Source organism: Cervus elaphus, chromosome 5 (assembly GCF_910594005.1).
Source record: "Cervus elaphus chromosome 5, mCerEla1.1, whole genome shotgun sequence".
In the NCBI taxonomy this organism is placed as follows: domain Eukaryota; kingdom Metazoa; phylum Chordata; class Mammalia; order Artiodactyla; family Cervidae; genus Cervus; species Cervus elaphus.
In genome coordinates this window covers 119,794,794-119,811,041 of record NC_057819.1, presented here as the reverse complement: position 1 = coordinate 119,811,041, position 16,248 = coordinate 119,794,794, and the positions used below count along the sequence as shown (strand labels likewise).

At 39.2% G+C, this 16,248-nt stretch overlaps 1 protein-coding gene across 5 annotated transcripts in view; it reads right to left on the bottom strand.

Moving 5' to 3' along the window:
* TANC2 (tetratricopeptide repeat, ankyrin repeat and coiled-coil containing 2) overlaps nucleotides 1-16,248 on the bottom strand; it is a 371,488-nt gene that overhangs the window by 80,712 nt on the left and 274,528 nt on the right. For all 5 annotated transcript variants that reach the window (XM_043904966.1, XM_043904965.1, XM_043904967.1 and 2 more), the window contains 2 exons: nucleotides 13,124-13,405; nucleotides 7,933-8,066 (listed from right to left, as the gene is read on the bottom strand). In XM_043904966.1, coding sequence (XP_043760901.1) covers nucleotides 7,933-8,066; nucleotides 13,124-13,405 — 416 coding nt within the window. The remainder of the gene's footprint in view (nucleotides 1-7,932; nucleotides 8,067-13,123; nucleotides 13,406-16,248) is intronic.

Below are 16,248 nucleotides of genomic sequence, written 5' to 3'. Positions count from 1 at the left end.
CCTGGTTAATTTCCTACTCGGCACATCCCTCCCAATACTTCAGTTTGGCTTTTCCTGTGTCTAGTGACCTCGCGGCTCAGGGTAAAAACATTTTCTTTGCCCTTTCTCCTGTCCCTCAACTGTGGCTGTAATCTGCATCCTGGGACTGGCAGCTAGGAATAGCTCAAGACTTGGGTTCGGCCTCAGTAATTTTCCAGCTTGGAGCTCTTTTTTTTTGCAGTAGAATTTTTTTTTTTTAACTTTTCATTTTGAACTAATTTTAGATTTAAATGTTGCAAAAAGATGTGAGTTTCCGTATATCCCTTACCCAGCTTCCCTTAACATCTTACATAATCATAGCATAATTATTGAAACCAGGAAATAACACTGGCACAACACTATGAACTAAAGGCAGTATTCAGATTTTGTCAGTTTTCTACTCATGACCTTTTTCTGTTCCAGCATTCTATCCAGTTGTTACTTCTCCTTAGACTCCTATAGTCTGTAAGAGCTCCCCAGTCTTTGTCTTTCATGACCTTGACACTTTTGAAGAGCACTGATCCATTACTTTGTTGAGTATCAGTCAATGTGAGTTCCTCTCGTGTTTTCCTCACGTTCCACTTGAGATTTTTTTGGCAAGAAAACCACAAAAATGATGTTTTGTCCTTTTCAGCGGATCATGTCACAGGGTTCATGATGTGACACGTCTGGATACTGGTGGTGCTGACCTTGATTGCTTGGCTAAGGTAAAGGTTTCCGCCAGGTTTCTCTAGTATACAGCTACTATCTTACCCTTCATAGTTAAATATCTTAGAGGAGATACTTTGAGTCAGTGCAAATCCTGTTCCTCCCCAAATTGTTACCCACTAATTTCAGTATCCATCTGGAACATTATTATTATTATTATTACCATAATGTGCTACCTGGTGACTACAGTTCACAGTACTACATTATATAGTTGAAAATGACTTGAGAGAATAGATTTTAAAAGTTCTTATCACACAAAAAATTCTGTAACTATGTGAGGCAATGGTTATTAACTAAATTTATACACATATCAAATCATTAAGCCGTACATCTTTAACTATACAATATTCTATGTCAGCTAATCTCGATAGAACTGGGGAAAAGCATGATGAGATAGGAAATACAAGATGCAGGTGTAACACAAGCTGGGGCATCTAAGGAACTAAGGAGAGATAGAAAAGCCTTCTTAGAGGTGAAACTTAAGCTGAAATCTAAAGGATGATGACAAGCAGATTGCGGCAGGTGTGTCCCAGGCAGAGGAAGACAGCACATGTGAATCCCCTTACACCTCCAGGGCGGCTAGAATGCGAATGAGTGGGGAGAGGCTGGAGATATGAGCAGACAGACAGAGCAGAGGCTTTCATCTGGGGTGGTCCTGCTCTCCAGGGTACATTTGGTGATGTCTGGAGACAGTTTTGGTCGGCACAACGGTGAGTGGGAGGATACCACTGCATAGTGGGCAGAGGTCAAGGATACTCCTAAGCATAGTACACTGAAAAGGACAGCCTGCAGACCAAGAGTTATCTGGCCCCAAATGTCAACGGTGGAGGCTGAGAAACCCTGGGCTAGATAGAAAATGTAAAGGCCCTCTGGGCTTCCCAGGTGGTGCTAGTAGTAAAGAACCTGCCTGCCAATGCAGGAGACATAGGAGACTTGGGTTCAATCCCTGGGTCAGGAAGATCTGGAGAGGGCATGGCAACCCACTCTAGCATCTTGCCTGTAGAATCCCATGGACAGAGGAGTCTGGCTGGCTGCAGACCATGGGGTTGCACACCAATACAGATGAAGCAACTTAATACCCATGCATGTAAAGGTCCTTTATGATAACAGTCAAGTTTCAAGAAGGGAGCTTGGATTCCACTTAAGGGCAAGGAGGAGCCACTGACAGATTTTAAGTAACAAGAACAGAAATATGTTTTAGAAAGATTACTCAGACTTCAGTACAGAGAACAGACAATTTATTCACTCATTTAACACATACTTCTGTGCTAGGCGTTGTGCTAGGAGCTGGTGATAAGAGTGGTGAACAATTATTTAAATACTGACCCATCTAGTGGAAGAGACAAGATTAAAAAGCAAAAAAACAAAACTGAGAAATGAATAAATAAGGTTGTTTCCATATTCAGTATCCTGAGTGTAGACGCATCTGGGTCTCACTATAAAATTTCGATGTTAATTTTTAGAGAGAAAAAAACCCTAGACACATTTTATAAAACATCATCTATAGGTTATTTGCTGTTTAGTTTGGATCACATTTCTCCTAAAATGTAAGTCTTTTCAAAAAGAGCCGACTGGAACCTAAACCAAATCTCATACTTTTTTTTTTCTCTCCAAATCTCATACTTTGCTGTTGTTATTTTTTGTTTTCCTGTCTCCCTATGAGTGTGTGTGTGTATGTGTGGTGTAAGTCTCTTAGTATGGTCAACACACATTTCTGAACTGCTGACATGATCACTTTCTTGGCTGATACCTTTAACAGTAGCAACAACTAGCTCAGGAACCATGATCACTTGACATCATCCTGATTTAGTACAGAACTAGTCTCTTGGCAAGGATGACATCTCAGTTTTTTTTCTTACATAGATTTCCTTAGGGGGTAAAAATCCTCTGCTTTTTGTGTCTCTATGACACTTCTTAAAATTAGCTAGTTTCTCTAATTAGCTTATTTAAGAGATATTAGCTTCTTATTTTAAGGATTAAGCCAGTGACAACTTACCTAATGTGACAAGAGCTTCTAGTCACTTTTGAAAAAGATAACTTTTTGAAGAAAGAATTTGAGGTCAGCGAAATTTCTGGAAGGTGCTCCTTCATTATAAGTTTCTTGCTTTGAAGCCACTTTCAATTATCGACAGATTTTTCCAAAAGAACACTAAACAAAAATCCTTCCTGTCGCAGTGGAGAGCAGTACAGTGGTTAAAAGCCTGGACTCTGGAGCCTGCCTGCCTCAGTTTAAATCATGGTTTCAAGTCATGTTCTAGTTATCTTGGTGAGTTATGTAACCTCAGTGTGAGGCGAGTTTCTGTATCTGTTAAATGGGGAGAAGGTGATTCACTTTATTGGGGTGAACATTGACTCTGTATCCAAGCTCTGCTATTTACTAACAGGAAGACACTGGAAAAATGAACTATCACTGAAGCACAGTGTCCTCACCTGTAAAATGGGGATGATAATGACCACCTCAGAGGTTCAAGGTAAGAATGAAGAAGCGAAATAACAAATATAATGTAAAAAGTACTAAGCTCAATGTGCGTAATGCGCACAGTAAATAGAAGTCAGTCTCTCTGTCTGGAGAATTCTGCATGTCTGACCACTCAGATAACAGAATGAAAACCTGGAACAGTGATGGTTGTTCTAAAGTCACACATCCAGGAAAGGCTCTGAACGAGATCTCCACATACCTCAACTGTACTTCAGAAGAAATACATAATATTAACTGGAAATACATTAAGAGATCTAGACCTAGCAAAATCTGTTACTTCAAGTGGAAAGTGTTTCTTCAATAAGTAAAACTGCTCTAACGTTGTTGCAAGAACTCTTCAATGTTCTCAATTACAAAGAAGCATAAGAAGCCTCAAGAATACTATGAAATATCAATAATAATGAATGATACACAAGAACTGACACTAAGAACTCTATCAAATCAAGAAGTTTTTCAAGGGTACTTTTAATTTTCCTATAATAGCTTGCATTATCAAAATACTAACTGAACTGAAAAGATCTCATCATTTGTCACAGATGAGAAACAAGGTTGCTGACTTCTGCCCTATGCTTCTACAGCACAAAGCTGTGTCTGAACTGGGACATGTGGCGCAATTACTGGGATAATATTCAATTTTAATTAAGGGGCCATTTGTTTCACAATGCTCAGTGTAAACTTTAAGATATTCCATCTCTACGTACAAACAGAGGTATTTATATTTTGCTTAAGGAAGAAATAAGCATGAAACTTTAAATATATTCCTTAAGTGTAAATAATGACTAGTATATCTCACTTCTAACATTTAACGTCTTCAAAATATTGAATCCAACATCAACTTTAATCTAAGGGGCCATTTTGTATAGAAGGTTTAGTATAAATTAAAAAATATCCCATTTCTAGGTACAAAAGAGATTTATTTATATTGTGCTCAAGGAAGGCACAACCATGGAATTTAAAATGTGATCAGTTTTCAAGTAAGTATAGTTACTAATTTCCTACTAAAAATAAATAACACTTTCCCAATATTGAACATATAGAATCTTGGGATTTCTTTCTTTCTCTCTCTTCTAACTTTTTGACTGCACCACAAGGCATGTGGGATCTTAGTTCCCCATCAGATACTGAACCTGTGTTACCGGCAGTGGAAGTGCAGTCTTAATGGGTGGACAGCCAGGGAAGTCCTGGGACTTTTCTCCTGATGACAGACTAAGAAGTGACAACATGTGAAGACTTTCTTTCTAGCACCCATCACCATCTGATAGACCATGTATTTGTTTGTTTATTGGCCTTCTCCCACCACAAAAATGCAGGCTACCTAATAACAGGGACTGTGCCTGTCTTGATCACTGCTTTAGCTTCAATCTTGTATTACAGGCGTTCCAAACATCTATTCCAAATGAATAAATAAACGACTGTGACGATGAAAGCTTTCAGCATTTGTGTATTTCCAGATGACATTTATCCTGATTTTTCTAAAGAAGAGGCTGGAGTCGGCTTACATGGGATATTTAGAAAAAAGAAAAAACAAAGATGTCTTTTAAAGTTGCACTGAGTTAGCAGTGAAATGAGGGAGATCGCAAACTGTTTTCAGAAGCCCATTTATACATGGGTGTATACCACTAAGTGGGGACAACTGAAAATGCAGTTGGGGGAAACATGCTATTTCTGGCTCACACCTGGACAGGATTTCTATGAAGAAATTAGAAGCTTATGACAGTGAAGATGCGTTCCTGTTCCTCATTACTAATTAATCATGACAAGAGACTTTTTCAAACACTGGAGACGGCATTCCTCCAAAATAAGGAGAATAAGAAACAGAAATGCGGAGACTTCCCTGGCAGTCCAGTGGTTAAGGCTCCGTGCTTCCACTGCAGGGGTGGGGGAGGGGAACAGGTTCAATCCCGACTTAGGGAACTAAGATCCCACCATGCGGCCAAATAAGTAAACAATCGTCACAAAATAAAGAAAAGATTATCACAGAGTGATTTGGGAAAAAAAAAGAAACAGAAATGCAAACTCTGTTGATGAGAAATATCTAATCTCTGATTATAATATATAAAGATGGAATATGAATGTAGGATTAAATGGCTTAACAGAAGAAGGTGAAGCAAGTGCTAGCTGAGGATACAGGCCAAATCATCTGTCAAACCTCAGAAAAGCACAGGAATTACAAGGACCAGATACTGTGGAAGAAGAGGGGTGAGGAAGGAAGTTGAAAACACAGAAATTATTTGACGTTTATGGAAGGAGCAGTTGGATCCCCAGATATCCCTCCCATCCTGCCCAGCTGGGTGACTACCTTCCCCAAAACCCACAGGAAAGAGGATTATATTCACTCAAGAAACTAAGAGAATTCAGGCTTAGGGACACCAGACACAGGGTAGGTGAGGAGCAGGTGCAGGGCTGAAGCAAGGGGCTTACGTAAAAGTCTGCAATCTAAGTGATGAAACTTCACTTCCTCTCACTAGCTTTAGAATGCTGGCAACCAGGATATACGCCCTCCAGGAGACTGGTGGATTCCCTGCTAGATAAGATGAACAGTGCAAGAAAAAACTTATGGACACTGACTTTGGGGTTTTCCAGTAAAAGTTGACAGGTCATCTTAATTCTCTACAGTTAAGCTCTCTGCATACATAAGCTTCCACCAGGTTTTCATTACCTAACTATTAAGGAAGAGATAAGAGAACATAATGCATGCACCACACAAAAACAGTATGCTATAAAAAAAGAGGGGAACACCTGCGGGAAAAAAGGACCTATTGGAGATTAAAACTATGATAGCCAATTTTTTTTTGTGTGTGTGAAAGTATTGCAAGGTGATGTTGAGGAAATCTCTTTAAAGTGGATCATAAATCAAAATAGGAAAACAAAAGTATAGGAAACAGAGAAGTGAAGAAGAGTATTAACATAGGAAATTAATTTTTGACTAAAACGAGTTGTAGAAGGAGATAACAGAGGAAGTGGTGGTGAGGAAATTATCAATAAATAATACAAAAGCATTTCCTTGAATCAAAGAATATACCCAGGGTTCACTAGGCACCAATAGAATATGAAAAAAAAAAAAAGACCTAGTAAGAGTGGTGACAGAGAAGATTCTTAGAGCTTCTGGAGGGGAAAAAAGTATATATAAAGAATTAGGAATAAGAATAGTACCATATTAGGATGGAACTAGAGGATGAGATGGTTAGATAGCATCACCAACTCCATGGACATGAGTTTGAGTAAACTCCGGGAAATAGTGAAGGGAGGGGACACCTGGTGTGCTGCAGTCCACGGGGTCACAAAGAGTCAGATATGACTTAGCAACTGAACAACAAGAAAACCATATTACTTAAATAGTAATATTGGAAGTTCAAGATGGATGTCTTCCAAAAGGGAGTACATATATGTATATGTATAGCTGATCCAAGCTATGTGCAGTAGAAGCTAACACATCATTCAAAAGCAATTATGCTCCAATAAAAATTAACTTAAAAAATTTTTTTAAAAGGTGGATGCCTTCAAAATTCTGAGGGAGAACAATTTTTAAACTCCAGTTTTATGATATCAAACAAATGGTAATGTATGAGAATGAAATAAAGACACTTTTATGAACATTAAATCTTGGAAAATTTACCTCCTTGGCATTTTTTCTTGGGAAGCTACTAGAGGATGTGCTCCATCAAAGAAAGGAATTTAATCAAGAAAGATAATGAGATGGGATCAAACACAGAAAAGCAGTAACAGAATTTCCAGGATAATAAGTAGGTGGTAAGCCTTGACAGCATCTGAGGTCCAGGTTAGTTTGATGGAGAACTCTGGGGCTTCCAGAATGTGTGTGGCGGTGAATATAATTGATGTGGAAAATTGTACTGAGAGCCATTTTACAAAGCATTAAGAGTTATGGAACGACAATCATCGCTTTGAAGAAAAAGAAGCAAATTTTAAAATGAGGCATTTCATAACCTGGGAAAAACAAAACTGCTCAAGAAGAAAATGTTATTCTTGGTTCCACAGTGAACCGTGTTGCCCAGTATTAATACTGAAAATAATATAACATGGATTCAGACAAAAATAATGATATAACTGTAGTGACATGATGGACAGAGCAAGGAAGGTGAAAGAGCCAAAATTCTCATCATCCATAATAAGAAGCAATAGATAATGTACAGAACTGATGAAAACAGTTATAGCAGTTCATAAATATTATTTACAAAGATGGAGATATGGATCAGAAAAATATCTCTAAACACTGAAAGTGTTTGCCTTTGGGGAGAGGGTGGCTTGGGGAGGAGAAAAGAATTCCTGGTTTTTATTATAAGTCTTTGAACATTATTTGATTTCCTGAACTATGTGTGTATATCGCTTTGACAAAAATAAAGAGAATTACAATGCAACATATAAAAAATTTATGGATAGTGCAGTACAGCAGGAAGTTATGAGCTAGGAATGAAAATTTAAAAACTATATTGATTACTTATACTGTGATCTTGGGTAAATCATATAACTCTGAGTCTCCACTTTCTTATCTATTTGTTATGGGACTTTGGTTATTTCTAAGGGTCCTTCCAACAATAAGTTTCTGATTCTGAAATAACAAAGTATTTTTCTAGGAACGGCAAACAAAGAGAAACTTTTCTCTATGTTTTAATGGTATACCCATATATACTTTTGTTTACTTTGCTGGGGTCTCCCTACCATTGTTCTGTTGATGTTAAAACGGCACTAGCGTGGGGATCCTCTCGTACCTGTGAGGCTAGTCTCCGCATGGCCTCCTCCTGCCGCCTGCGCATTTCTGGAGTTCCTGGGCAGCTTCCACTGGTGATGGAAGAGTGGGCTGACGGTGGCTGCGTGAGTGGCAGCTCTCTGTTGGCATCCACATCTGGATTAAAAAGATGAGATGTTTGCATCAGATCATCGTAAAACTCTGAACTGATTGAAGACTGGCTAAATTCAATGTGTTGAACATTCCTGCAATTCTACTCTTAGGTATGTACCCAAGAGAATTAAAAATGTATGTCCATGAAAAAACTTGTACACAAGTGCTCAAAGAAGCAGGATTCATATCAGCTCCAAAGTGGAAACAACCCAAATGTCCATCAACTGATGAACTGATAAAATGTGGTTCAGCCCCACAAGGGAACGTTACTTGACAATAAAAAGAAATAAAATACCAACACATTCAAAACAACATGGATAACCCATGGAAATGTTACCCTCATTCAAAGAAGCCAGTTGCAAAAGGTCATATAACGTATGATTCTATTTATGTGAAATGCCCAGAATAGGAACATCCACAGGAGACAAAAAAACAGATTAGTGGTTACTTAGGGGTGGAAATAGGGACTTAGCAGGGAAATGAAGACGGACTGCTAACAGGCATGGGATTTCTTTTAGGGGGGGATGAAAACATTCTAAGATTACGGTGATTGCTTTACAACTCAGTGAATATACTAAAATGCACTGAACTGAACAATTTAAATGGGTGAATTACAGGGTTAGGTGAATTGTAGCTTAATAAACCTGTTTTTAAAAAATTCCATTTATTCATGTTATTTAGGTAATATCTTAACTACTACTAGAAATCATGGACTACATTTGTGAATACAGATAATATTTTAACAAGGGGTAAAAAATAAGTAGGCTGTTACCGAATGGTCAACAGCTATTGAAAAGGAGGAAGAGCAGGGAAAATGGTTTTCATGTGGCTCCCTACCATGAGGACTGAATTGAGACCTCTTCCATCCAACTGGCCATTGCCTAGAGTTCTGAATACACTGTAGGAGGGGAGGTGTGGGAGACGGCAGTGAAAGACTGAAGAACAGTGGGTTCAGCGACTGTCAGTCTATCACGCCTGTTGTTCACTCCCATGTTCCACCCTGTTTCCCTTTATCTGTTACTTGATTTTGTGGGTAATTATGGTCTTCTGTCTTCTAGCTGTTCCCTTCTGGAGATGCCCTCCTTTCTGTTTGGGTGTCTTTACTTTCCACTTGGTATTCAGAGAACAGCAGAAAATAAGTGAATCAGGAAGAGACACCGGTGTGCACAGCAAATTGGCAAAACGGACTTCTGGAATGAGCGGGGTGGGGAGAGGAGGAGCTACCCACTGCACAGCTATTTGGGGGCATGGCAGCTGTTGGCAAATATCAAATCCAAACAATAACTACACTGAGACTTCTAGGGACAGGAGAATAGAGTCCTGTGTTAGACCGAACTTCCCTAACTACTGTACTGAGTATCTTTGCAGTTCATGTGATAATATCCCAATTATACAACAGGTCCAGCTTCACAAAATGTTTTTGTTCTTAGAAGAGTGTATGTGTTGAGGGGTGGGTGATGATGGTGGTGGTAGAGACTGACGGGGGAGTAAGGTTTGGGAAGGGGTGTAGGTGGAAAACAGGATGACAGGCTAGTGCCTGCCTTGACAGCTTTTCTGTGCCTTCCCAGGGAAATGACAAGGAGGGGGCGGCTGGGGGCTGGGTGTCTGTGGGGGAAGGACAGAGCCAGGCAATGCAGTGTTGCAGGCTAGACTGCTCACATCTTCCAGAGCAGTGCTACTCAGCGTGGAGGAGGTGGAGACAGAAAAAAGAACGACACAGGATGCAGAGATGAAGGCCAGGAGTTCCAATAACGTTTCACCTATTTTCATCATTACTACAACTACATCACTGACTGAGGGTTGAGAAGGCCAGTGAGATTCCGAATACACCTATCAAAGTTTAATGTAAATTAAACTGTAAAAACTGAACTCAATTCTCTCTCTATAGACATCATCCTTATTCACTAATGAAAAAAATTCTGCTACTGCCAGTGACATTTCCAGTGCTGGCTCCTATAGTAAAAGATTGATGTTGATAAACAGCTTGTTCTTTATTCTATTTTTTTCCTCAAAGAAATACCTTTAAATTGGTTAATATAGAAAAAAAAATTGGTTAATATATATTCAATTCATATCTGTTTACAGAAATAACAGAAATATAAAATAGAAACATACAGATAGCTGATTTTTTAAAAGTAGTACTTTTGAGTCCCAATACTTGAAAAGTTTTAACCAAAACCTCATGAGGATAATGATACAAGAAAGACAAAACATGTGCCCTCAAAACTAGAAAATTTAATGAGAGAGACAGTTCTAAAACAAACTGATGTTACATTTTATTATTAATCATTTGCATGGCAGAAAATGAAAATTTTATAGAAGTGTGTAGTTTTGGGGTAATTCCAAGAGTTGATTTTTTTGTTCAGAGTTAATATTTAAATACCAGTAAATGACGTCAACCACTTATTCCTGACCCTTCTTAAGGAGTAGTGGTTTGGTTTGAACATCAAAGATGACAACAAAAATTACTACATCAAAGATTACAACAAGGCAGTGCTGGTTCTGTGCAATTCTGATAAATACATAGCCACACACTCTATCCCTTTAACACCTTTTCAAGTTGTGAAAGTTAACTATCAGGCCAAATCTCCAATCTAACATGTGGACATTTATCACATGAATGGGAGTGTTCTGGTATTTTTAGAGTTTCTCTGGAGGTAAAAGGCAATGGATGTTAGAGAATAACTTGATGAACTACCTTTAGAGAACCTCTGCTTGGGGAGCACATGGTTGTTTTCTATTAACTCCTGCTCTCCCAGGCTTAGAGGGGGGCACTCCAAGGTACTTTTGCTTTCAGAGAAAGCAGATCTTCTTGCCCTTGAGCCATGATTCTACCATTCTGTTATCTGCCACAGTGACATACAGAGGAGTCAGAGAGAGGATCATCTCTCTGGTTTTCTTCCTGACACAGTCAAATAGTTAACCTCTTGGATAACTCAGATAAGTAGTAGTCTGGTGTAATATGTACACACATTAAGGAAAATACTGAAATAGGACTTCCCTGGTGGTACGGCGGGTAAGAACCAGCCTGCCAATGCAGGGGACATGGGATCAATCCCTTGTCCAAAAGATTTCACATGCCAGGGAGCAACTAAGTCCATGCACCACAACTACTGATGCCCGCACGCCTAGAGGCCGTGCGCTGCAACAAGAGAAGCATCTGCAATGAGAAGTTCTTGAACTGCAACAAAGAGCAGCCCCCGCCTGCCACGGCTAGAGAAAGCCTGTGCAAAGCAACGAAGATCCAGCTCAAAAAAATAATTAAAAAAAATAAAGTCTACTAAAAATTAACAACTTGTGTACTAACATAGTAAAAAAAAAATTATACCTAAAAATAAAAAAGGAAAAAAATAAGAAAACACTGAAATAGGTATGGCAAGTTACATTTAGCCATGAAGACATCTTCTTAGAATCACAGAATTGTAGCACAGGAATGGATCTTAAAGATCACCAAATCCTACTGATGCATTTTATGGGTGACAAAACTGAGGTCTAAAGAATTACAGTAAGGTTCTCAAGGTTACAGAGTATTGTCAATTTGAGCACTGGGACTCAGTCTGTGGACTCTTGACTCCTCTGACATTCTGTCAATCTACCTCAGAAAAGCTTCATCCAGAAACTAAGCATGATATGGCTCTTAAGACATGAATTCTTCTGTACTAATTCTTACTACACCCAGGCAAACAGGGACTCTTGATTCAACTGGTTTTCTTTCTAGACACTAGTTCTTCTACATGTCAGATTATCTGTAAGTTTACCAGAGGCGATCTGCTTACGTTAATTAATGTCAACAGAAGCCAGGATATTTGGGGGTTGCTCAGTGACTTTCTCTTGAGTTCCCACAGCACTGTGCTAGACTCTGTAGCTACTATGACCTCAAACCAATCACTTCTAGTGGTTGCTGTCTGGAAATCTATGATGAGCTAGATTACTCATTTGGGCTAGCAGAGCAATAGTTTCTTTTTGTTCTCTTATAACTAGCAGAAGCCACGTAGACACACTCAAACAGTTAACCTCTTGGATGACTCAGATAAGTAGTAGTCTGGTGTGATATGTAAGCACGCTAAGGAAAATACTGGAATAGGTATGAACAGTTACTTTTAAACATGAAGACATCTTAGAATCACATAGGAGTGTGATTTTAGCATAGGAATCAATCTTAAAGATCATCTAATTTGTGGTTCTCTACATATACTATGTATAAGAATACCCATACATTTCCTTTTAGCTCCTCAACTCATGGGAGTTCCAGGCATAAACAGAGGGGATCACAGCAAAATGGATGAGACTGGCCTCTGAAACCAGACTGCTTAGGCGCAAATTCTAGTTTCACTCTTTACTGGCTGTGAAACCTGGGAGGCTTACTTAACCTCTCTGAGCCTCAAACCACTTATTTGTGAAAGGCAGATAACAGGAACTACCTCACTTGAGTTGCTGAGAGGACTGGATGAACTAATATTTGTTAAACTCTTAGAGAGCACCTGGTACTAAGGACCAGGCAAGTATTTTAAAAACAAACAAGATCCTGACGGTGATCGTTAAACTGCACCCTGCCTGTGATTAAAGAAGCATGAATATATAATGAGATCTCAACATCTCTTCACAAGGAAGCAGGAGAAACTCTTCAAGGACACAACGAAATTCACACCCAAGCAGCGCATCAGACACCAATCGCAAGGAAATGGAGGCTGCAAACAGGCTGTGCCAGAAAAGCTGGGCACAGGCTGAGCAAAAGCTGACAGCAATGGATGCAAACAGCTCTAACAGGCAACAGCTATAGTCATTACCCAAAGGACGGGCCAGCCAGCCAGTCAGGAGGGCAGAATCATACATTCACTCTGAGAGAAAGGGTTTTTCTGTTACACTCAGGTGATTGTCGGCTATGCGGGCTAAATGTCAGCAGAGTATTACATTCCTTCTCCCAACTCTGAGTTGAAGACCCTCACATGCAAATCAGGTTTTGCAGATCAGAAAATGAAAGGATCTGAGACTAAATATAAAGATGAAATTTCAGAGCCATGTAGCAGAGAGTTCTTTAAAAAAAAAAAGGGGGTACTTACGTTTGGGGGAGGCATGTGGGCTGTCAGAGGCGATCTGTCTCATCCGTGTTCCATGGCAGCTGAGGGCCACCAGTCTGGAGATGATGGCGGTTTTGCCGAACCCAATGTTTCCCACGATCACGACTCCCTGGTTCACGCTGGCGTTTGAACTTTGAAGCTGAGCATCTATTTCATGGAAAACCCAATCCCGACCAACGAACACTGACTCCGTAGTGATGCTGGGCACTTCAAAGAGCAGGGGCTTCAGGGAGATATCAGGAGGTCTGTAAGGTGCAAAGCGGACTGGAAGGAACAATAAGAGAACAGGGGACTCAGGCCAAACTGTCAACACTGAGAGAAATGAAGAGCAAAAAAGCAGTATGGTTTACAAGACCACTGAGAGTTACACTGTGAGGGTATTCTGGGTTATTCAGAAAATAAGAAAACTCTGCATTTTGGTTCTGTATAGAGAGGCAATGATACATGAGCTAGAGCTACTTGCGACTGCAGCTGGCAGAACACAAACATGGTTAAAACAGCAGTAACTTATGTTATAGTCAGAAAATCAGTGTGATACTCAAAATGATTTAACAATGGGGCTGGCCCAGGTGCTGGCAATTAGGAACAGTAGTAAAAATGCAGAGTCCCTCAAGCCTCCTCCTTGGCCCGGGGATAACCTTTAAAATGCTGGATTGCGGGGATATGTAGGGTTGGAGTCTCGGGAGAGGCTGGGGTGTGGCAGGGAATCCAGATGGCTGACAGCATTAGTTCTTTACCAACCTGCAAGGTCATATTTCAGTATTTAACCACCAATACGACTACACTACTACACATCGGTCCCATGGAAAGCAATGTGAAGAGAACCTGTCTGTTTCTTTAAAAACACTAGTAAAAAACAGTGATTCCTTTAAGTTCATGATGATATTTAAAGAAAAAAATAGCAAGCATATTAGGGGAAGTAAAAGTTCTGATGGTGTAAAAGGTTTTCGGTACGTTAAGTGGTCAAGAAAGCAGAAACTCAACTTCCACTTAACATCTCTGCACCTGTACTGCTTGTATTCATGCCAATTAAAAAAGATTTCTGGCTTCTACACACATGTACTGGGGACAAATCCCTATTGCTTTCCTCAAGACTCTTCTCTGTGCTTATGCATTTGTGAGATGTGGTAAGTGCCAAGCATGAGCTCTATGTGCAATGGTTCTCTAAAAACCCGTAATATGACTTGGTTTCAATGATCAACCTCCTAATAATACTGATGGTAAAAAGAAGTCCTGCCTGACCTCTCATATCTGAGTTAAATGTCTTCTTAATTAAGAGTTGTTCTAAATGTACCATTAACCTCAGATATGCAGATGACACCACCCTTATAGCAGAAAGTGAAGAGGAATTAAGGAGCCTCTTGATGAAGGTGAAAGAGAAGAGTGAAAAAGCTGGCTTAAAATCAACATTCAAAAAACAAAGATTATGGCATCCAGTCCCATCACTTAACGGCAAATAGATAGGGAAACAATGGAAACAGTGACAGACTTTATTTTCTTGGGCTCCAAAATCACTGTGGACGGTGACTGCAGCCATGAAATTAAAAGACACTTGCTCCTTGGAAGAAAAGCAGTGACAAATCTAGAGAGCATATTAAAAAGCAGAGACATTACTTTGCCTACAAAGGTCCATCAAGTCAAAGCTATGGTTTTTCCAGTAGTCATGTATGGATGTGAGAGCTGGACAATAAAAAAAGGCTGAGTGCTGAAGAACTGATGCTTTTGAACTGTGGTGTTGGAGAAGACTCTTGAGAGTCCCCTGGACAGCAAGGAGATCAAACCAGTCCATTCTAAAGGAAATCAATCCTGAATATTCACTGGAAGGATTGAAGCTGAAGCTCCAATACTTTGGCCACCTGATGTGAAGAGTTGACTCATTGGAAAAGACCCTGATGTTAGGAAAGGTTGAAGGCGGGAGGAGAAGGGGACATCAGAGGGTGAGATGGTAGGATGGCATCACTGACTCAATGGACATGAATTTGGGCAAACTCCAGGAGATGGTTAAGAACAGGGAAGCCTGGGATGCTGCAATCTATGGTAGTGCAGAGAGTCAGACATAACTGAGCAACTGAACAAGATGTATCATTTATTTTTATATTATTATTTATTTTTAAAAATTTCATTTCTGTATTGTTAACCTTAGCACAGTACCTTGACACACAGTAGGTGCTCAATAAATGCTTACTGAAAGATTTAATTAAAAACAAAGCATTATATTCTAACCCCATATTATGTTTTACAGAATAAATGTCAGAGGTGGGAAGGGGATGAGACGGGAGAAAGGAAATCATAAAAATGGAAATTAGGTCTACTTATACTGCTTATATTATTCTAGAACATACTTAAACCATTCCAACATCTTAATATAGAACCTGGAGATGGCAGCTTACTTGAGAAAAACACACACATGTAAATACTCTCATTTAAAACTATTGCAAAGCCATTTGAATGATAACTGAGCATTTTAAAAAAGGTTAATTCCAAAACTAGTACAAAAGTTAAAAATATAAAGTCAAACTCTAATAATAGAAGCAAATAGTTTCCTATGTCAGTTTTAAAATGTCCCCAATTTTCACTTAAAAAAAGAAAAGGCTGTGGAGATATAGATACATGGTTACATATATAATTACAGAATTAGGTGAAAAATAGACTTTGACTTGCTAAAAATATTCTTAACTCTAGTATCTTACAGTTAAATAGATTCTACTTTACTTTTCTTAAATATTATTTTATTGAGCTATAATTCACATACTGTAACGTTCATCCTTCTAAAGTATGTAAACCAGTGGTTTTTTAGTACATTCACAAAACTGCACAACCATCACTATTTAATTCTTAAAGATTTTCATCATTGTCCAAAGAAAACCACTTACCCATTAGCTGTCACTCTCTAGGCTCCATTTCCCTAGCCCCTGGCAACCAAAAACTTCGTCTCTACAGGGTTGCCTATTTGAGACCTTTCACATATATATTACCCTTTGGCATCTGGCTTCTTGCACTTAGCATGTTTTTGAGGTTCATCCTTTTACAAGACCTTTTAGAACTAACACCCAAAAAAGATGTCCTTTTCATTATAGGGGCCTAGAATGCAAAAGTAGGAAGTCAAG